General features: G+C 68.3%; 5 protein-coding genes across 7 annotated transcripts; 1 reads left to right on the top strand and 4 right to left on the bottom strand.

Annotated features, from left to right (window-relative positions):
- Window positions 1-444: 444 nt before the first annotated feature.
- On the bottom strand, window positions 445-1883 carry TMEM109 (transmembrane protein 109). Its single transcript, XM_084522636.1, has 3 exons — window positions 1596-1883; window positions 1400-1502; window positions 445-1309 (listed from the first exon to the last, which is right to left on the bottom strand). The coding sequence occupies exons 1-3, from the start codon at window positions 1812-1814 to the stop codon at window positions 918-920; spliced, it is 714 nt and encodes a 237-aa protein (XP_084378762.1). The 5' UTR covers window positions 1815-1883; the 3' UTR covers window positions 445-917.
- Window positions 1884-2899: 1016 nt separating this feature from the next.
- On the top strand, window positions 2900-6836 carry PRPF19 (pre-mRNA processing factor 19). Its single transcript, XM_084522611.1, has 16 exons — window positions 2900-3059; window positions 3177-3326; window positions 3464-3540; window positions 3623-3764; window positions 3841-3914; window positions 3991-4053; window positions 4163-4204; window positions 4297-4371; window positions 4642-4717; window positions 4951-5060; window positions 5217-5372; window positions 5453-5522; window positions 5684-5769; window positions 6154-6324; window positions 6503-6608; window positions 6692-6836. Exons 1-16 carry the CDS (start codon window positions 3041-3043, stop codon window positions 6787-6789), a joined length of 1515 nt encoding a protein of 504 aa, XP_084378737.1. The 5' UTR covers window positions 2900-3040; the 3' UTR covers window positions 6790-6836.
- A 553-nt stretch (window positions 6837-7389) lies between these two features.
- On the bottom strand, window positions 7390-11657 carry ZP1 (zona pellucida glycoprotein 1). The gene is made up of 11 exons (XM_084522597.1): window positions 11297-11657; window positions 10986-11107; window positions 9472-10906; window positions 9018-9161; window positions 8743-8930; window positions 8546-8643; window positions 8332-8459; window positions 8056-8245; window positions 7837-7987; window positions 7666-7750; window positions 7390-7584 (listed from the first exon to the last, which is right to left on the bottom strand). Exons 1-11 carry the CDS (start codon window positions 11457-11459, stop codon window positions 7478-7480), a joined length of 2811 nt encoding a protein of 936 aa, XP_084378723.1. The 5' UTR covers window positions 11460-11657; the 3' UTR covers window positions 7390-7477.
- Window positions 11658-13167: 1510 nt separating this feature from the next.
- On the bottom strand, window positions 13168-16444 carry LOC311438322 (acyl-coenzyme A amino acid N-acyltransferase 2-like). 3 transcript variants are annotated; one of them, XM_084522615.1, is made up of 4 exons: window positions 16305-16444; window positions 14395-14864; window positions 14060-14262; window positions 13168-13808 (listed from the first exon to the last, which is right to left on the bottom strand). In XM_084522615.1, the coding sequence occupies exons 2-4, from the start codon at window positions 14855-14857 to the stop codon at window positions 13221-13223; spliced, it is 1254 nt and encodes a 417-aa protein (XP_084378741.1). In that variant the 5' UTR covers window positions 14858-14864; window positions 16305-16444; the 3' UTR covers window positions 13168-13220. The 3 variants fall into 3 exon arrangements, with proteins under 3 accessions (XP_084378741.1, XP_084378739.1, XP_084378740.1); XM_084522613.1 differs by lacking the exon at window positions 16305-16444 and adding an exon at window positions 15163-15305; XM_084522614.1 differs by lacking the exon at window positions 16305-16444 and adding an exon at window positions 15092-15182.
- Window positions 16445-16706: 262 nt separating this feature from the next.
- Window positions 16707-18328, bottom strand: CCDC86 (coiled-coil domain containing 86). Its single transcript, XM_084522639.1, has 4 exons — window positions 17955-18328; window positions 17728-17857; window positions 17225-17299; window positions 16707-17063 (listed from the first exon to the last, which is right to left on the bottom strand). The coding sequence occupies exons 1-4, from the start codon at window positions 18311-18313 to the stop codon at window positions 16944-16946; spliced, it is 684 nt and encodes a 227-aa protein (XP_084378765.1). The 5' UTR covers window positions 18314-18328; the 3' UTR covers window positions 16707-16943.
- Between the last annotated feature and the right edge of the window lie 40 nt (window positions 18329-18368).

The following is an 18368-nucleotide window of genomic DNA, read 5'->3' as shown; positions in this document are numbered from 1 at the left end:
GAAGGGGGCACTGGAAAGACTGGGGACACTGGGAGGGACTGGAGGCACTGGAGGGACTGAAGGTACTGAGGGCACTGGGAGAACTGGGGGCACTGGAAGAACTGGGGACACTGGGGACACTGAGTGGAATGGAAGGGCTGAGGGGATTGGAAGCACTGAAGGAACTGGGGACACTGGGGGCACTGGGAGAGCTGGCGACACTGGGGGCAAGCAGGGGGGCCGAGGGGGCCCAGCGCAGGGACATGCAGAGGGCAGCGGGGCCGGCTCCTGGCACGGGCATCCCCCTGCTCCCCGCCTCAGCAAACACACGGGGACAGCGCGCGCTGCCCCAGCACCTCCCAGTCCCAGCCTGCCACCGTTCCCAGCGTCCTCTGTGTCCCCCCCAGGACCCAGGCACCCCGCAGCGCTCCCCCCTTCCCCACGGGGTGGGCCAGGCAGCACAAGGACACTGTGAAACTCTTTTATTTGGCACCGCACAGCAAAACCACTCAGCAAGCAGCTGGAAAACCGAGCCGGCAGCGTGGGGCACGGCCACTGTCCCACGGGGGGGGTGGCACCCATCTTTGGGGTCCCCTTCTCACCCCACAGCCACCTCTGGAGGCGGACGGACGGACGGACAGGCTGCCCCCTCTGCTCCTTGGTGGGCAAAAGGGGCTGGGGGCTGCCGGCGTGCCCCCCGGGGGACAAAGCAGCGTGGGCTCGGTGAAGGCACTGAGGGGGGGGCACGGCGAGCGGCTCCCCAGCTTTGGGGGGCAGCGGGACGGGGGCTGCCGGGACGGCGCCTGTCCCACGGGGTCACCGGCCACACGCGGGGTGGCGGAAGGGGTGAGCGGGGTTGGGGGGCGCACGCAGCGGGGGGTCCCACACGTGGGTGGGGTGGGAGGGGGGCAGCGCAGCCCCCCCCACACTGCTCCCCCTCACTCCTCCTCCCGGTTCTGGGCCCCCCCCCACCTGTGCCAGCGGCACAGCTCCTCCACCTTCCACTCCAGGCTGCGGACGGCGGCTTCCAGCCGCGCTTCGGGGCCGGGGGGCTGCTCCCCGCCGCCCCCCAGCAGCAGGTAGAGCCCCCAGAGCCCCAGCAGCATCGCCGCCTGCGCCGTGGGGCTGCTGCCCTCGGCGGCCGCCACGCGGAGGAAGGCTCCCAGGAAGCAGCAGAGCTTCAGGCAGCGCAGCGCCGGCCGCAGCGGGGCCAGCAGCAGCCCCAGCAGCCGCGGCAGCAGCCGGGCCCCCGCCAGCGCCGCCAGCCCCCACAGCAGCACCCGCTGCACCTCGCCGGGGGCCAGCGCCGCCCCGCGCACCAGCCCGGCCCCTGGAAGGGGGGAAAACAACGGGGTCGGCGGGGTGCTGGTGGCGTGCGGGGGTCGTTTGGGGGTGCCCCCCCCCCCCAGCCCAGACTCACCGCCCAGGCCGCAGGCGCTCAGGATGTCCCCCGCGATGGTGCTGAGCACGGCCAGGGCGGCCGAGATGGCGGAGGAGACGAGCCACAGCACGGCGGCCAGGCCCTGCGGGGGGGAAAACAGGGTGCTTGGGGTCTGGGGGGGGGCGACACCCCCTCCGCGTCCCCGTAACCCCCCAAAAAGGGGTGTGGGGCTCACCTCCGCCAGCAGCCGCAGCGGCTCGGGGCCCAGCCAGCCCTCCAGCGTGGCCCAGGCGGCGTGGCCCAGGCGCCACAGCGGGTCGGTGCTGGGGGCTGGGGGGCTCCCGAAGCTCTCCGGGCCCCCCCCCGCCGCCACCGCTCCCAGCGAGGGGGCCCAGGGCAGCGGCAGCAGCGCAGCCCCCAGCAGGGCCCGGCTCCCCCCGGTGTCGCCCCCCATCCCCAGCGCTGCCTCCGGCCCCGGGGCTCTGCGGGGAGCAGCACCGTGGGGGGGGGCAGCAGGGGCAGCAGGGGCTGTGCCCCCCCCGTACCACCCCCCATGCCCACCACGTGCCCCCGCTCCCCCCCAGGACCCCCCCCTGTGCCTGGTGTGACCCCCCCAACCCCTCTGCCGGACCCCCAGCACCCCAGTATAACCCCTCCTTAACCCCCCCAAAACACCCCCCTATTACCCCCCAGTGTACACCCCCATTTATCCCCCCCACCCCCCAAAATACCCTTCAAGCGTCCCCATTACCCCCCAACACCCCCGAACACCCCCCTAACCCCCCCAAATCCCCCTGTAACCCCCCCAAATCCCCCCTAACCCCCCCAAGTCCCCCCCTGACTCCCCCCAATCCCCCCACAAACCCCCAAATCCCTCCCTAACCTTCCTAAATCCCCCATAACCCCCCCGAATCCCCCCAAAACTCCCCCAAATCCTCCCAAATGCCCCCGTAACCCCCCCAAATCCCCTCTAACCCTCCCCAAATCCCCCCGTAACCCCCCCAAAATCCTCCAAAATGCCCCCGTAACCCCCCCAAATCCTCCCAAATGCCCCCGTAACCCTCCCGAGTCTCCCATAACCCCCCTTCCCCCCCCAAATGCCCCCGTAACCCCCCCAAATCCCCCCTACCCTCCCCCAATCTCCCCGTAACCCCCCCAAGTCCTCCCAAATGCCCCCGTAACCCCCCCAAGTCCCCCATAACCCCCCCTGCCCCCCCCCAAATCCCCCTGTAACCCCCCCAATCCCTCCCTAACCCCCCCCACACCCCCCCACGCCCCCCCAAATCCCCTCCTCCCCCCCCCCCCGCTCTCCCCTTCCCCCCCCGAGCCCCCCCTTGCCCCCCCCCCCCAATCAGCCCCCCCCGCCCCCCCAATCTCTCCGTGCCCCCCCCGCCCCGTGCCCCCCCCCGTACCCCGCCGCCGCACGGGGGCGCTGCGGGGGCGCGCGCTCAGTCCCCCGCCCCCCAGCCGCGGGGCACCATGGGAGTTGTAGTCCGGAGCGCCTCCGCGGCCCCGCCCCCGCCGCGGGGCACGCCGGGAGCGCTTCCGTTTCCGGCGGCGGAGCCCGCGTGAGGCGGCGGGAGCGGCGGAGGGGCTCCGCGCGCCCCCCCCCCGACACACCGGGACCGGAAGCGGAAGCGGGAGGCGGAAGCGGAGCGGGGCGGCAGCGCGGGGCCCGCCATGGCCCTCATCTGCTCCAGTGAGCGCGGGGCGCACCGGGGGGGGGGGTTGGGCCCTGCCGGGACCGCGCTCGGTACCGGGGGCGGTGCCGGTGCCGGTGCCGGTGCCGCGCCGTGACCCGCGGCCTCCCCCCCAGTCTCCAACGAGGTCCCCGAGCACCCGTGCGTCTCGCCCGTCTCCAACCACGTCTACGAGCGGCGGCTGATCGAGAAGTACATCGCGGAGAACGGCACCGACCCGGTCAACAACCAGCCGCTGTCCGAGGAGCAGCTCATCGACATCAAGGGTAACGGCGGCCACCGGGGCTGAGCCCGGCCGCACGGGGGCTGCACCGGGACGAACCGCCCGGTGTGGGCACGGCGGGGGGGGCTGCGGGGCGGGGAGGAGGCGGCTGACCCCCTCCCCGTGCCGTCCCGTCGGCAGTCGCCCACCCGATCCGGCCCAAGCCGCCGTCTGCCACGAGCATCCCGGCCATCCTGAAGGCGCTGCAGGATGAGTGGGTGAGTGGCAGCCCGGGGATGGGAGCCGGGGCCGGGAACGGGGCTGAGCGTGCGTGTGTCTGAGCGTGTCCCGTCCCGGCAGGATGCCGTCATGCTGCACAGCTTCACCCTGCGCCAGCAGCTGCAGACCACGCGCCAGGAGCTGTCCCACGCGCTCTACCAGCACGACGCCGCCTGCCGTGTCATCGCTCGGCTCACCAAGGAGGTCACCGCCGCCAGAGAAGGTGACGGGGAAAGGAGGGTGGCCGTGAGCCTCGGGGAGACAGGGCAGGGCCTCACGGCGCTCCTCTGCCTCCGCAGCTCTGGCGACGCTGAAACCTCAGGCTGGCCTCATCGTGCCCCAGACCGTGCCGTCCTCCCAGCCCAACGTGGCGGTGAGTCCCCTCTGCCTCGCTCTGCGCTTTTCCCCGGTGTTCCCTTCCCACATATAACTAATTCTGTGCCTCACAGGGAGCTGGGGAGTCCATGGACCTGGGTGAGCTCGCCGGCATGACCCCCGAGATCATCCAGAAGGTGAGGCCCTGCCGCTTGTGCCGCTGCAGAGCTCGGTGGCTGTTCTCCAGCCTGCCCCTGCGCCTAGTTCTCCAGCCTAGGCTGCAGCCGCTGTCCTCTTGTTTTGCAGCTTCAAGACAAGGCCACGGTGCTGACCACGGAGCGTAAGAAGGTGAGCAGCCCCCTTCTGCTCCCGAGACGCTGCGGAAGCGAGGACGTGACGTGTCCTGAGGTGTTCATCCCTGCGCCCTTCTCCTTTTGCAGAGAGGCAAGACGGTTCCGGAGGAGCTGGTGAAGCCGGAGGAGCTCAGCAAGTACCGGCAGGTCGCCTCGCACGTGGTGAGTGCTGCGATGCGGGATGGGCACTCAAAAACTCTTTGCTTGCTGCTGGGTACGCGCTTGGCAGCATCAAAAGGCGATGGGTCTGCTGCTGGGCAGAGCTAGCAGGGGGTCGTGGCTCTTCCCACGGGGATCTGTGCTGGGGTGCACGTGGTACGGGCTCCTACAGCTGAATCAAAGCACCCTGGGCTCCCCCCAGGGCCCTCTCTGTTCCCTGTGGAGCGTTTTCTTGCTCGCAGCACTAACCTGGCGTCCTTCTGCATCGTGCAGGGGCTGCACAGTGCCAGCATCCCGGGGATCCTGGCCTTGGACCTCTGTCCTTCCGACACCAACAAGATCCTCACCGGTAAGGGAGTCGCCTCTGCGTCACAGGGAATCTGGTGGTGACAGAGAGCCTGCAGCTGCTTGGGAGCAGGGCTTTGTGCTTCTGGGGGCTGAGGGGGGCAAAGAAAGGGGCGTGAGGAATTCTCTCAGCTCACGGCAGAGCTTCCCAGGGCAGAGCTCTCCGGGAGCAGCAGGGAGATGTTGGACGTGGCTGGCCTCGCTGCATCTCTCCCAGCTCCCCGCTGTGTTTTCCAGGCGGGGCTGATAAAAACGTCATCGTCTTCGACAAGAGCTCAGAGCAGATCCTGGCGACACTCAAGGGCCACTCCAAGAAGGTCACCAGCGTCGTGTTCCACCCCTCTCAGGTGCGCTGCTGCCCTTTCTGGCCTCTTCTTTCGTGGCCAGACTTGCCCAAATCGTGCACCCCATGTCTTTCCCTGGCCAGATCCCGCCTTTAGCAGCTTTCAGACAGAAGCCCGGCGGTGCTTTGGTGTTAACCTTCCTGCCTCGCCCCTCTTTAGGAGCTGGTGTTCTCCGCTTCTCCCGATGCTACCATCCGGATCTGGTCCGTGCCCAACGCCTCCTGCGTGCAGGTTGTGCGTGCCCACGAGGGCTCCGTGACCGGGCTGAGTCTGCACGCCACGGGTGACTACCTGCTCAGCTCTTCTGATGACCAGGTGAGGCCCAGACCTGGCTCAGAGCATGCAGACCCCCCGTGCTGTCGCTGTGTGCTCAGCACCCTGTTCCTCTCTTCCAGTACTGGGCTTTCTCGGACATCCAGACCGGCCGTGTCCTCACCAAGGTGACAGACGAGAGCTCTGGCTGTGGTAAGGCTGTGTGTGCCCACCCGGGGGGCTCCCGTGACCGTGCAGAGTGGTATTTTGTGGCCTCTCGGAGCATGGGAGAACTCGTCTGGGGGCTGTTGGTGGAAGGGCTGTCCCAGGACAGAGCCTCCTCAGCCCTCTGCTGTTTCCCTGTGTCTCTGCAGCTCTCACCTGTGCCCAGTTCCACCCGGACGGGCTCATTTTTGGGACAGGGACGATGGACTCTCAGATCAAGATCTGGGATCTGAAGGTAGGGCTGGCCCAGGGCACGCAGTGGGTGGGGAGTCAGCGGCGTGGTGGGCTTGGTGCCCAGCGGCTGTGCTGTGCTGGAGCCCCGGCACAGGGGCAGCTCCTGCTGTTTTCTGTGCTCTGTGCTGGCTTGCTGGGCCATTTTAGCTCTGCAGCAGCCCGACTGTGCAATCTGCCGTGGGCTGAGCTACGTGGGCAGAGCGAGAGGTGCAGAGATCTGCTCTCCAGTGTCCCTGGGGCTTTCCTCATCCCTGCATGTGCAAATTCTCGCTGTCCCCTGGGGGCTGTTGTCCCCCTCCTGCCCAATCTGCTGCCCTGGGGAGGCCGAGGTGCCTGAGGCAGCATCTCCCTGCCAGCAGCCCGTGTCTGACCCTCCTGTCCCCAGGAACGCACCAACGTGGCCAACTTCCCGGGGCACTCGGGCCCCATCACCAGCATCGCCTTCTCCGAGAACGGCTACTACCTGGCCACAGCTGCAGACGACTCCTCCGTCAAGCTCTGGGACCTGCGTAAGCTCAAGAACTTCAAGACGCTGCAGCTGGACAATAACTTCGAGGTGCGTGGCAGTCCCTTTTCCCCTCTGGCAGCCTGCTGGGCCACTGCTGGCCACCCCAGCCCTGCTCACGCGCTCTGGGAAGCCCGAGGTGGAGGTGCCACGTGGGTGTTGGGGCAGAGAGGAGCAGCTGGAGCTCCCCGGGTGTGTCCTGAAGCCTTTTCCCCCCTCTCCTTCCCAGGTGAAGTCTCTCATCTTTGACCAGAGCGGCACCTACCTGGCGCTGGGCGGGACGGACGTCCAGATCTACATCTGCAAGCAGTGGACGGAAATCCTTCACTTCACCGGTGCGGGGCGCGGGGCTGAGGGCGGGAGGGGAAGCACCTCGGCCCGGCCCGGCCCTAACCCCTCTGCTGCCTTCCCTCCGCAGAGCACAGCGGCCTCACCACGGGAGTGGCTTTCGGCCACCACGCCAAGTTCATCGCCTCCACGGGCATGGACCGGAGCCTCAAGTTCTACAGCCTGTAGCCCCGGGGCCGGGGCCGGCAGCTCCCACTGCAGCGCTGGGGTTTGGGGTGGGGAGGGAGGGTTTCGGGGGGGTTGGGAGGGAGGGAGGGGGTTTCGTTACTCCTTTAGGCTCCCCATCTCTAGCTGGTGGAGAGGGGAAGTTAGTTGGATGTCGCCCTCCCCGTGCTTCATGGATTTGTTGTTTTGGTTTTCTCCTTTTCCAGTTTTGGTGTTTGTCTTTCAGGCTTTGGGTTCTCTGCCGTGGCTGTGAGCGATGCGCCCAGCGTGCGCGGGTGGGAGTTCGTGACGGGTTGTGGGGGGCACGTGTGGAGGGAGGGAGGGAGGGGGACCCTGTGCAGGTTTTGTAAGCAGTTACTAGTTTCAGGATGGAAATAAAGAATTATTCACCTTAGCAGCGCTCAGCCTGCTGGGGAGGGGCGCGCTGCTGCCGGGGCGGGGGGCGAGCAGGGGCCTGGGGGTGCTCCCCTCCCTCCCCCCCCGGCTCTGTGCTGCCGGAGGGGCCGTGAGCAGGGGGCAGAGGCTGTGTGGCCACAGCAGCTCCAAGGCTTCAGCCTTTTTCTTTTGCGACGGAGCCCAGACAAAGCACTGCCAGCCTGCAGCCACAGCTCTGCTCTCCTTTGGTTTATTTTTCGGGGTTGAGGAGGAGGAAAAGGGCAGCCCGTGCCCCAGGGAAGCGGCAGCGCAGGGCTCAGCCTCTCCCCGCCGCAGGCCTCTTGGGGAAGACGACTCGGCCCTGGGAGGTGACCGTGCCCACGGCGTTCGCTGTCCCCTTGTCCCCTGCTGCCCGGCGGGCTCCTGGGGAGGGGACATCACGAGGGTTGGTGTGGGGGAGAGCCAGGGGCGGTCAGGCCCCTCCCCACACCAAGCCCAACTTACGGGAGGGCACGGCCAGCTGGCAGGAGGGCCGGCAGGGCTCGGGCTGCGCCAGGTGGCACACGGAGGCGCTGCACTGGATGTACACCTGCGAGCAGCGGGGACAGATCACAAATTGCTCCGTGTCCCGCAGAGCGAGGGGACCCCCACAGCACGGGGACCCCCACCCCTCACCTCTCCCTCCAGCACCGCCATGGAGGGGGTGTCCACGAAGGCAAAGGTGGAGACGACGAAGCGCTGGTAGTGGCTGGGGAAGGGCAGCTGCGGCGAGGCGGGGCCCACGGGCACCAGCTGCGTCCTGTAGTTGTCCCCAGCGAAGGGACACCTTGGGGAGGGGGCGCGGGGTCAGGACGGGCAAAACTCCCCACGGCCACCCTCTCCCCGCCTGCTCACCCATCCACCAGGAGAGGCCACTGGGGCTCAGCCGCCGGGCCGGTGCTGGGGGCCGCCCAGCACTGGTGCAGCACCAGCACCAGGTTGGGGTCGGTCTTCTGCAGCAGCCGCACCTCCACGTAGATGGGGTCCCGCAGCACCTTCACCAGGGGGTACTCGCCCTCCGCGTGGTAGGTGCCGTAGCTCTCATCTGCAGAACCACACGATGCTGAGCGGGCTGCGGCCCACGGCGGGTGGGCAGGGGGGCAGCCGGGGGGGCTCCGCGGGGCCGCTCACCGGTGGCGATGCGCAGCTGCAGGCGCAGCGGGCCCGGCTGCGCCATGGGGGCGGCGGTGGGGGGCACGGCCACCTCCAGGCGCAGCGGCAGCAGCTCGCTGGCGTTGTAGATGCAGCGGGCGTGGAGGCTGCAGGGGGGATCATTGGGGTGAGCCGTGTGGTGTTGGGGGGGGTCCTGATGCCTCACACCCCCACCCTGCATCCCCTTCCTTACATGTAGACGCTGTCCCGCGTGATGGAGCCGCGGGGACCCGTCTGCACGTCAATGGTGGAGATGAGCTGGTTCTCATAGATCAGCCGGTCCTCGATCACCTGGGGGGGGACACACGTGTGTGTGTGTGAGTGTGTGTGTGTATCAGGCTCCCCTCGCCCACCTCCCGGCCCCAGATCCCCGGGGGCTGTGTCCCCAACCTGCACGGTGGTGCCGCACTGCGTGACGGGGAAGTGGAACATGACGAAGGCCTCGGTGGTCTGGGCGGGCTGGCAGCCGGGCTGGGTGCTGCTGGCCAGGCGCACGCTGTCCAGGTTGTAGGGCTGCACGGAGAGGCCCCGCGGCACCACCAGCACGAAGTGCCCCTCGGGCAGGCACTGCACGGTGGCTGCGGCACGCGGCGGCACCGGTTACGGGCAAGGCAGCGGCCGCGGGGCACCGGCAGGTGACGGGGAGACCCCCCCGAGCCCCCTACCTGTGTTGCCGTAATAGCAGGGCGTTGCACGGTCCGTGTCATCGTAGCAGCACCCCGCCTGCAGGCAGGCATCGCGGCCCTGCGGGGCCATGCAGGACAAACGCCCCGCTGCCACCTGGCACTGCTCCCGCGTCAGCTGCATGCCTAAGAGGGCAGGGGGCTGGGAGGGGGCTCCCTCAGCAACCCCCTGCCCATCCTGAGCACCCCTCTGCCCTCCCCAAATATCTCCCTACTCACCCTCAGCATCCCCTCGCCCACCCCAAACATCTCCTACTCACCCCAAACACCCCCCTGCTCACCCCAAACATCTCCTGTGCAAGCATCCCCTGCCCACCCTAGTGTCCTCCCACCCAAGCATCCCCCCTGCCCACCCTCAGCACCCCCCTGCTCTCCCAAGCCCCTCCAGCAATGCCCCCGCCCTGGCTACAGCCCCCTGCCCACCCCCCTGACCCACCTGCCCCTGCCGAGGGGTAGAAGAGAGCTGTGGGGCGCAGCAGACCAGGCTGGGGGTGAAGGCCAGGGTGGAGCAGCCCCGACTGGGCTTGGGGCTGCAGCCCCGGGTGCACCAGCCCCGGCCGAGGCGCAAGGGCCGGGCGCAGGAGCCCCGGTCGGGGCTGGCCGTGCTGCAGCAGCCCTGCCTGGCTCTGGAGGCCGGGGCGGAGGAGGCTGGCGTGGGACTGAAGGCTGGGGAGAACAGAGCCCGCCTGGCTTTGGGGATGAAGCCCTGGGCGTGAAAAGCCGGCTTGCGTCTGAGCTCCGGCGTGCACCGAGCCAGGCTGCAGGCCGGGGGGCACCAGCCCGGGCTGGTGCTGGAGCTGGAGCCCCGGGCGAAGGAGACCCGGCTGGGTCTGAACCCCAGGGTGCACCAATCCGTTCTGGCTCTGGGACTGAAGTGCCGGGCGAAGGACACCAGTTTGGGTTTGCCCCCCGGGGTGCACCAGTCCGTTCTGGTTTGGGGACTGAAGCCCTGGGCGAAGGAGACCGGTTTGGGTTTGCACCCCTGGATGCAGCAGCCCAGGCTGGTTTGGGGGCTGAAGCCCTGGGCGAAGGACACTGGTTTGGGTTTGCCCCCCGGGGTGCACCAATCCGTTCTGGCTTTGGGTTTGAAGCCCTGGTCGAAGGAGACCGGTTTGAGTTTGCCCCCCGGGGTGCACCAATCCATTCTGATTTGGAGACTGAAGCCCTGGACGAAGGAGACTGGTTTGGGTTTGCCCCCCATGGTGCACCAATCCGTTCTGGTTTGGAGACTGAAGCCCCGGGCGAAGGATTCCCGTCTGGGTTTGCCCCCCAGGGTGCACCAATCCGTTCTGGTTTTGGGACTGAAGCCCTGGACGAAGGAGACCCGTCTGGGTTTGCACCCCCGGGTGCAGCAGTCCAGGCTGGTTCTGGAGCTGGGGCCCCGGGCGAAGGAGGCCTGGGCGGCTCTGCCCCCCGGGGTGCACCGCCCCGTGCTGATTCTGGGGCTGCAGAGCCGGGCGAATGAAGCCTGGCTGGGGCTGGCTGAGGGGGCGAGCTGCTCCTCCCTGGTTCTGGGGCTGGAGCCCCGGGAGCCCCAGGCTGGGCTGGCGCTGCAGCCCCAGAGCTGGCTGCGTCTGCGCCACGGGGTGAACCTGGTCCCTGGGGGGCCGGGGGGGCAGCTGGGGGCCAGGGACAGCCAGGGCGGACTGGGATACGTGCTGCAGGAGGCCAGCCTGGGGGACGAGGACCTCAGCCTGGCTCTGGTGGACGCCGTTGCCCCGAACGGGCTCGAGCTGGCCACGCAGGCTCGTGGCAGCGACGGTCTCGTAGTTGGCCGGCTGCGGGCAGGTCATGTTCACCTCGTAGGAGGCGACCGCCACCCCGCTGAGCAGCGTTTCCTCCAGCTGCACCCTCAGAATATAGCGGTCATCCTGCGGGGGGGCACAGGAGGGGCTGTCACGCCCCCCGTCCTGCCCCACCGGGCACCCCAGGGGCGGGACGCGGCCTCACCTTGACCAGCACGTGGCAGCCCTCGTAGCCAGAGGAGAAGACGAACGCGCCGTCCGCCCCGCTGTTGAGCCAGTGCAGGCAGATGGAGCAGTTGGCCACTTCAAAGCGGGTGCCAAACTCATCTGCGGGGGTGCCGAGGGGGGACGTCAGGTGGCCCTGCACCCACATCCCCTTGCTGGCCCCATCCCGGTGCACAGCACCGTGCCGCGATGCTCCCTGGGGATGCGCAGGGAACCCCCCAAACCCCACAGAAGCCACGTGGCTCAGCCCGGTGTCGGGGTGGCACCGGGGTCCCTGAGCTCCCCACTCACCCACGACCTTGAAGCGCACGGCGCGGCCCCGCGAGGCGTAGGCCAGCAGCTGCATGCCGTAGTCGCCGCAGTCGTAGCGGTACTGCAGGAGCGCCAGGGCAGAGCGCGGCCCCGCGGGCAGCAGCAGCAGCAGCGGCAGCAGCAAGGAGAGGCTCCAGCCCATGGCGGTGCTGAGAGCAGCGCGGGGCTCTCCGTGGGGCAGCGGCGGGGCCGTGCCTTTATATCCATGGGGCTGGGGGGCAATCAGATGACCAGCAGGGACGGGACGGTGCCTCCTGCCCCACACGGGGGACGAGCCCTTCCCGGGGTTCCCAGGCCAGCACGACCCCGCTGCCACAGCCCGCCGGGGCGATGGCAGGGCGGTGGGGGGAAGCGAAAGTTGTTCAAAGGAACGGCTTGTCCCGCGGCCCCGCGAACGGGGAACCGAGACTCGGTGGCGGCAGGATGCGAAGCTGGACCCAGAGCAGTGACCGAAGCGGCACCACGCAGGCACCGCTGGGCTCCTTCCTCCTCCCGTGCCGCAGGGCGTGGGGTCTGGCACCAGGTGACGGTGACAGCGGTGGCATCAGGTGCCCTGCTGGCCATGGGACCAGGAGCACGTCTAGGTGGGGGCGTCTCCAAAGGGTCGGGGTTGGAAGGGATGCATAAAGACCACCCAGCCCCACAGCAGGAACCTCTTCCACCAGGTCACGGTGCCCAAAGCTCCTGTGGCACCCCCAGCTCCTGCGGCAGCACCGTGGGGTCCTTGGCACGCTCCTGGGGCGCTGAGGGGAGCAGACACAGCCCCCCCATTGCAAAGCCCAAGGGGGGGTTGTGCCCTGATCCCCCGGGCTGCCGCTCGCCCTCGCCCTGCCCCGCTTGTGGTGCTGCGGGGGAACCGAAAGTCATTGGAAGAGCACCGTGCCCCGCTGCTGCAGGGCTCAGGAGAACTGCTCCCGCAAATGGGGAATCGAGACTGCTGCTGCCAGCAGGGCACAGGGCCAGGGGTCCCCACCGGCCACCCCTCGGCTCTGCCCTCACCTCCCGTGGCTGCCCCTGTGCCTGCGTGGCACCGCTGGCCCTGCCGAGCCTCATGGTGCTGGGGTGCCCGGGGCAGGACCCATGGCATGACCAAGGGATGGACGGGGCACAAACACTGGGTTTTGCCCAGGCTGAGGGGCACGGGCAGGGCTGCTCGGCCCCGCAGTGCAGGGAAGGACCTCGCTCCCCTCGGGTCGCTGCTGACAGCAGCGTTTCGTGGGTTCCCTCTGCACGCTCCCCTCCCAGGCCCCCGTCCAAGTTTCCCTTCTGGGTCCTGCCCTTATTGGAACTTAAACTCCATCACCCCGACACCGCCACCAGCTTTGGGGTTACAGCCAGCTCCAGACCTGTCCCAGCCCTGCTCCAGCCCCACGCAGGCAGCTCTTTGCTGCCAGCTACGATGCTGGGGTTTGAGCTCTGCTTCTGGCAGCCACTGTCCTGCTCCACAAGGAGCCCCGGAGCCACCGCTCCCTCCTGGCGCTCAGCCCCCAAGCCCCAGCTGCAGGAGCCGGGCACCAACGGGCCATAATTCCCCCTTGCAGGAGGATAAAGTGCAGTTCCTTGGAGACAGCCAGCCCCACAAAGCAGGCTGGAAGCATGCTTGGTTTTCACCTTTTTTGGGGAAGGCTTTGGGTTTTTTTGTGGGCACAGAGCAGCGGACGCCCCTGCCCCTTTCTGCTGTCCACCAGACGGCTTCCTGAGCATCGCCTGGGGAAAAATCCCTTTCCAACAGGCCCGAGCTCCCACCAGCTCAGCGCACCCACGCCCAGGACAAAGGGCTGAGCCATGGCCGCTCTGCTATCAGCCTCATTAAACCTTAACGAGTGGCAGCGCAGTGCTCGGTCAGCAACTGCAGGAGCGCACAGGCCCAGGGTCGGTGCCCAGGGTGCTTTTATTGCAGGGCTCACAGCTTGATGGAGGCGGCGGGGCCCAAGTGCAGCTCCAGGAACTGGACGATCTCCTGCCACGAGTGCTCCTGCGCCTTGGCGTGGGCCTGGGGCTCCCCGCCCCACACCACGGGCCGGGGGCTGCCCCGCAGGCTGGAGACGCTGCAGAGGGGCGAGCCGGGGGGCTCGATGAGGTGGCCGGCCCCCGGGTAGGACAGCAGGCGGTAGGCGTCCTGCCGCATGCGCGCGGTGGCCAGCTGGGCGAAGAGCTTGCTGTTGAAGCTGCGGTCGGCCTCCCCCACCACGAAGAGGACCTTCCCCTGGATCTTCTCCACCGGGATGGCCGAGGCGCTGCAGGCGGGGTCCCGCGGGTCGGCGAAGATGGCCGAGTTGTCCATGGCGCCCAGCTCGGTGAAGAGCATGCGCTCGGTGTAGTAGGGGATGGGGGGGATGTGGAGGCCCTTGTAGGTCAGCGGGTTGCCATGCAGGAAGGCCGTGCCGTTGATCCACACCGTGGCCACCACTTGCGGGAGGAAGGCGGCCATGGCCAAGGCCACCTCGCCCCCTTTGGACACGCCAACGACGCCCAGGCCCGGACCTCGCACCTGCAACGGGAGAGGAGAGGGAGCACCTGGTGGCACCACTCGCCCTGTGGGATGTCACCACGGTGTCCCCTGGCCACCAGCACGGCCCCAGAGCCAGGATGTCCCTGGGCACCAGCTCATCAGAGTCACCTGGCCATCCCCAAGCACAAGGAAGCCATCCCTGCTCACAGGACAGCCTCGTTGGAGGGGACACCCCCAGTCCCCGGGACGTCCCCACTCACAGGGGCCACCCGCCGCCCCGCAGCACTCACCTTGGGGTGCTGGAGGAGCAGGTTGGCCGCCTCCTCGAAGTACTCCAGGTCCAGCTGGGTGAGGGTGCGGGGCAGGTCATCGTAGGCGAAGAAGGCCAGCGCCAGCACCGCGAAGCCCCGGCTGGCCAGCAGCCCGGCACGGAACTCGATGAGGCCACCCGCACCCCCAAACAGGTCAATCACCGCCGGGAAGGGACCTGGCCCTGCGGGGCAGCACGGGACCCGTCACCACGGGGGTGACACCAAGGAGGCACCCCCCAAGCTCTTCTCCAGCTTCGAGCCACCGGGGTGGGGGCCCAGAGACCCTTTGGGTCTGGGGGCGCCCCCGTGCTCACCTGGAGGCAGCAGCAGGGCCCCCCGGACCCGTCCCTCCCGGATGGGCACCCGCTGCACGCCGGGGCCCACGTACCACCGCTCGGCCGTGCAGGAGGCCAGCAGCTTGTCCTGCGGCCCCGTCACCAGGCAGAGCCCGTCAAAGACCTCCAGGTGCACGAGGAAGGGGCTGCCCGCCACGTCGCGCTTCACCAGCCGTCGGAAGAGGCTGTCGGGCTGCAGGAACCAGAAGAGCCCCATGGGCCAGACGCCGGCATAGTTGCCCCCCAGGGCGGCGTGCCGGGCGGCGTCCACCTCGCCCGCCTCGTCGGCGCGGTAGAAGGCGCGGGCTTGGAAGCGCTCGCCGTGCTCGTCCGTCAGCCAGGCCCGCAGGGTGACCAGCTGCGAGGGGGACAGCCCCCGCACCACCACCTGCACCGCGCGGTCGGCCAGCGAGGACTGCGGCGTCACCGTCACCTCCACCATGGTGGACCTGGGGGCAGAGGCGCCGTGCGTCACCCCCGGTGTCCCCCCCGCTCACCTTGACCCCTCGTCCCCGGCACCGGCCGAGGCAGAGGGGCTGCGGGTGAGCTTTGGTGTCAGAGTCCCAGCCCCCCAGCTCCACGCAGCTTCTACTCAGCTCAGCCTGGCCACGGCAGAGCCGGGAGCTCTGCACAGCCCCGGCACCAGCCCTGCCCAGGGACGAGGGGCTGCGCTCACCCACACGGCACGACTGGGAAGCCACTCGCAAGCCCCAAAACCACAGGGACGGGCTCCGAGCTCCCTCTTACCATGCACAAGCGAAGCCTGGGCTGGTGTCGGGCGCTGGGACAGGCGGCTGGGAGAGGCAGCGCCCGCCACCCACCCTGCCCCACGCGGTCTCGTCAATCATTAACCCAGGAAGCAGTGGGAGCGCTGCCCGCCCGGACGCTGACCCTCGGCTCCGCCGCGCCCCGCGGCTCCTGGAGGGTCCTTCACCCCTCCCCGTGCTCCCCCTCCATGGGCGCTGCACAATTCCCCTCCCTCTGCTTCGGGGGAGCTTTTGGCTTGCCCCCCCAGCACTCCGCCCAGCCGCAGCGCTTCGGTTCAGCACGGGCAGAAGGCGCAGCCAGGAGCAGGAACAGATTTATTGCGACCAGGAGCGCAGCAAACAGCACAGGCAGGGCCCCTCACCGCTCTCCTGCAGCCGTCTCATCCCACCAGGCACCAGGCACCAGGAGGGGACCCAGGCCACGGCGGGGGGGGAATGGAGGCCCGTTCCTGCTGGCGGTGGTAGGCGAGCCCTGTCCCTGCCCACCTCCCCTCCCCATCCACCCTTATCTAACAGGCGTGAGGCTCTGGAACACCACAGTCAGAGCAATTAAGACAGTCAGAGCAATTAAGTAGATGAAAGCTACTTCGGTTGGAGCGGGTGCCTAAGGCAAGGCAGCCCATGCTGCCAAGCGGGCTCACCACGTTAACACGTGGCTTTGGGACTGGTGCAACTGGCAGAATTTGGGGTTTTTCGATCCCAGGAAGGTCTACGTGATGCCAGGCCTGCTGGCACCAGGTGGGATGCGCCTCTCTCAGAGAGGGGTAAGGATTTGGGCTCAGGAGGTGGCAGGGCTGGTGGATAGGGCTTTAAACTAGAGCTGAAGGGGGAAGAGGAGAAAACCAGGCATGCTGGTGCTGAGTTAATGGGCGGTGCGCTATAATCAGAGGGACTGTGTGCCAGTGAGGTCCTTTGGTCGGCACCACAAGGTGCTGTGAGTAGGGAGGTGCATTTGAAGTGCTTCTACACACACACGCAGTATGAGGAATAAAATGGACCAGCTAGAAGTCTTGGCCCAGTCCCACAGCTACAACATCATCGGCATAAGCAAAAGCTGGAGGGAGCAGTCCTGTGGTCTAAACTTTTTTTTTTTTGTCACATGGTCTAAACTTTTGGGCAGACCTGTGTGGTGGCAGGAGTTGGACTCAATGATCCTTATGGGTTCCTTCCAACTCAGGATATTCTATGATCCTATGATAGGGCAAGAAAACCAAACCCAAAAGTGGATTGCCAGCCCCAAGCCCCTTCCTTCCTCCCCCCTCCCTGCTGTCCCCCAGCCCACCCCAACGCCCTGAGAGAGGCAGCAGGAGGCTGCACTGCCCCATGCGGCCCCTCTCCAACCTCTGCAGCACAGCAGAGGTGCCCCCACCCCAGTGTTTGTTCTTGTGGGGGGGAAGACCCCCTCCTGGAGGAAGGGCAGCCTTGGTGGACAAGGGGTTGTGGTTCTCTGTAACCCTGGGAAGACAGAGGGAGTCCAGCAGAGAGATGCCAGCCTTCCCTTCAGCCACTGGAGGCGAGCCCAAAGCAGTTCCTCTTTGTTTTTATACAGAAAAGGCAAATTTGGGCAGCTGAAGCAGTTCTCCGTCCATCCCCAGGCACCAGCAACACCCTGGGGCTTCACAAGGCAGGGGGATGCAGCAGCTGGATCCTGCAGGTCACAGCCCTGCGTGACCCCCCCAGCTCCGTCCTGCTGTCTGTCCGTCACCGAGGCCCCAGAGAGGTGCGGGACCCGCAGAGCCCCGGCCGCCCGGTGCCCTGGCCTCACTCCGTGGCTGCTTTGTGCCGCACGGGCGCCTTCTGCAGCGCGGCCAGCGTGTCCCGCTTCTCCACCCGCCGCAGCTGCTTCTTCTTCGCCCGCTTGAGCTTCGTCGGGTTCCGGATCTGAGGGGAAGAGGCAGCCGTCAGGCAGGTGGCAAGGCACTGCAGCTTAGCCTAATGCTCCTGGGAACATCTCCGGGCTCCTCCAGCTCCCGCGGCAGGGAGGAGGCAATAACCTTCACCCCACCACCCCCAGCTCCCAGGCCTCTTCCCACTGGACTCACCACTTGGACAATTTCCGCCTTCCGCTCGTTCTCCAGGCGCCGCTTCAGGTTCTCCTCCCGCCGCCGCTTCTTCTCCTGCGGGCGAAGCACCAAAACCAGCCCTGCAGCTCCCACCCTTACACCCCAACCAGCGCCGGCCCACGGCGCAGCCGAGCTGCCAGCCAGGGAGCTGCACAGCTACAGCAGCACGTGCACCAAACCCACTGCACGAAGCCGAGCTGTTGGCACGAGGTCTGAGCTGATTGAGCGAGTTTAGCCCACGCCAGCAACTCGCAGCTGGCAGGACACGTGGCAGGACAGTGGGGCAGGGGGCTTGGCGCCCTGCCTGGCCGCACCGAGGGTTGTGGGACAGCTCTGCCACGACAGCCCCGAGCCCAGGGCACGGGCACGGAGGCGACACCGTGCAGTGAGGACAGCCAGAAGCCTCTGCCCGCAGCCTGGCAGCGCTCAGAGCTCGCCGTGCGCCCCCAGAGGGGCCGTGCCCCCCGCCGCAGCCCCGTTACCTCGCGCTGCCGCTGCTTCCCCTCCTGCAGCTGCCGCGCCAGCTCTCGGACCAGCCTCCTCTCCTGCCGCTCCTTCACCTTGCGCTCCCAGGAGGCGCGCAGGGGCTTGTCCCGGACCATCAGCGAGAACCTGCCGGGGACACGGGGCCGTGCGGGCAGCGGGGCCGGGCGGGGCCGGGCGGGGCCGCCCCCCCCCCGCAGCCCGGTGCCCCCGGCGCGGCCCGCACCTCTTCCTGCCGGGGTCCTTCCACACGCGCCCCGATTTGGGCCTGCCCCGGGGGATGGCGGCCACCGCCGCCTCCTTCCGCTTCTTGGCGGCCTTGCGGCGCCGCGGGGCCGGGCCCGGGGCCGTGCCGGGCGCTGGGGCCGAGCTCGGGGCCTCCGCCCCGGGCCCCGCCGCCGCCGCCGCCGCCGCCCCGTCCCACTCCATCCTCCACGAGGCGCCTTCCCGGCGGCGCTGCGTCATGACGTCATAGCGCGCCCTGCTTCCGCGCTGACGCCGCCTTCCGCCCTCCCGCCGCCATCTTGGTGCCGGGCAGAGCGCCCCCCTCACCCCACCACCGCCCTCCTCCCACCGCGCCGCCATCTTAGTGCCGGGCAGCGGCCGCCATGTTTGTGCCGGGCAGCGGCTTCACCCCCCC

This window comes from Aythya ferina, assembly GCF_964211825.1.
Source record: "Aythya ferina genome assembly, chromosome: 5".
Taxonomy (NCBI): domain Eukaryota; kingdom Metazoa; phylum Chordata; class Aves; order Anseriformes; family Anatidae; genus Aythya; species Aythya ferina.
This window is presented reverse-complemented; position numbering and strand designations above follow the sequence as displayed.

What these genes read in the sequence shown, in the direction of transcription:
- TMEM109 (XM_084522636.1), bottom strand. Translation starts at nt 1,814, where the DNA reads ATGGGGGGCGACACCGGGGGGAGCCGGGCCCTGCTGGGGGCTGCGCTG. An exon ending in CGCTGCGGCTGCTGGCGGAG is followed by an intron (nt 1,503 to 1,595) that starts GTGAGCCCCACA and finishes TCCCCCCCGCAG; the next exon opens with GGCCTGGCCGCCGTGCTGTG. An exon ending in GAGCGCCTGCGGCCTGGGCG is followed by an intron (nt 1,310 to 1,399) that starts GTGAGTCTGGGC and finishes CCCCCCTTCCAG; the next exon opens with GGGCCGGGCTGGTGCGCGGG.
- PRPF19 (XM_084522611.1), top strand. An exon ending in CCTCCCAGCCCAACGTGGCG is followed by an intron (nt 3,915 to 3,990) that starts GTGAGTCCCCTC and finishes TGTGCCTCACAG; the next exon opens with GGAGCTGGGGAGTCCATGGA. An exon ending in TCAAGATCTGGGATCTGAAG is followed by an intron (nt 5,770 to 6,153) that starts GTAGGGCTGGCC and finishes TCCTGTCCCCAG; the next exon opens with GAACGCACCAACGTGGCCAA.
- ZP1 (XM_084522597.1), bottom strand. Translation starts at nt 11,459, where the DNA reads ATGGGCTGGAGCCTCTCCTTGCTGCTGCCGCTGCTGCTGCTGCTGCCC. An exon ending in CTACCCCTCGGCAGGGGCAG is followed by an intron (nt 9,162 to 9,471) that starts GTGGGTCAGGGG and finishes CTGCCCTCTTAG; the next exon opens with GCATGCAGCTGACGCGGGAG. An exon ending in AGTGCGGCACCACCGTGCAG is followed by an intron (nt 8,644 to 8,742) that starts GTTGGGGACACA and finishes GTCCCCCCCCAG; the next exon opens with GTGATCGAGGACCGGCTGAT.
- LOC311438322 (XM_084522613.1), bottom strand. Translation starts at nt 15,263, where the DNA reads ATGATTGACGAGACCGCGTGGGGCAGGGTGGGTGGCGGGCGCTGCCTC. An exon ending in CCAGGCTTCGCTTGTGCATG is followed by an intron (nt 14,865 to 15,162) that starts GTAAGAGGGAGC and finishes CTCTGCCCCCAG; the next exon opens with GTCCACCATGGTGGAGGTGA. An exon ending in GGCCCTGCTGCTGCCTCCAG is followed by an intron (nt 14,263 to 14,394) that starts GTGAGCACGGGG and finishes GCTGCCCCGCAG; the next exon opens with GGCCAGGTCCCTTCCCGGCG.
- CCDC86 (XM_084522639.1), bottom strand. Translation starts at nt 18,313, where the DNA reads ATGGCGGCGCGGTGGGAGGAGGGCGGTGGTGGGGTGAGGGGGGCGCTC. An exon ending in AAGGACCCCGGCAGGAAGAG is followed by an intron (nt 17,858 to 17,954) that starts GTGCGGGCCGCG and finishes TGTCCCCGGCAG; the next exon opens with GTTCTCGCTGATGGTCCGGG. An exon ending in AGGCGGAAATTGTCCAAGTG is followed by an intron (nt 17,064 to 17,224) that starts GTGAGTCCAGTG and finishes TCTTCCCCTCAG; the next exon opens with ATCCGGAACCCGACGAAGCT.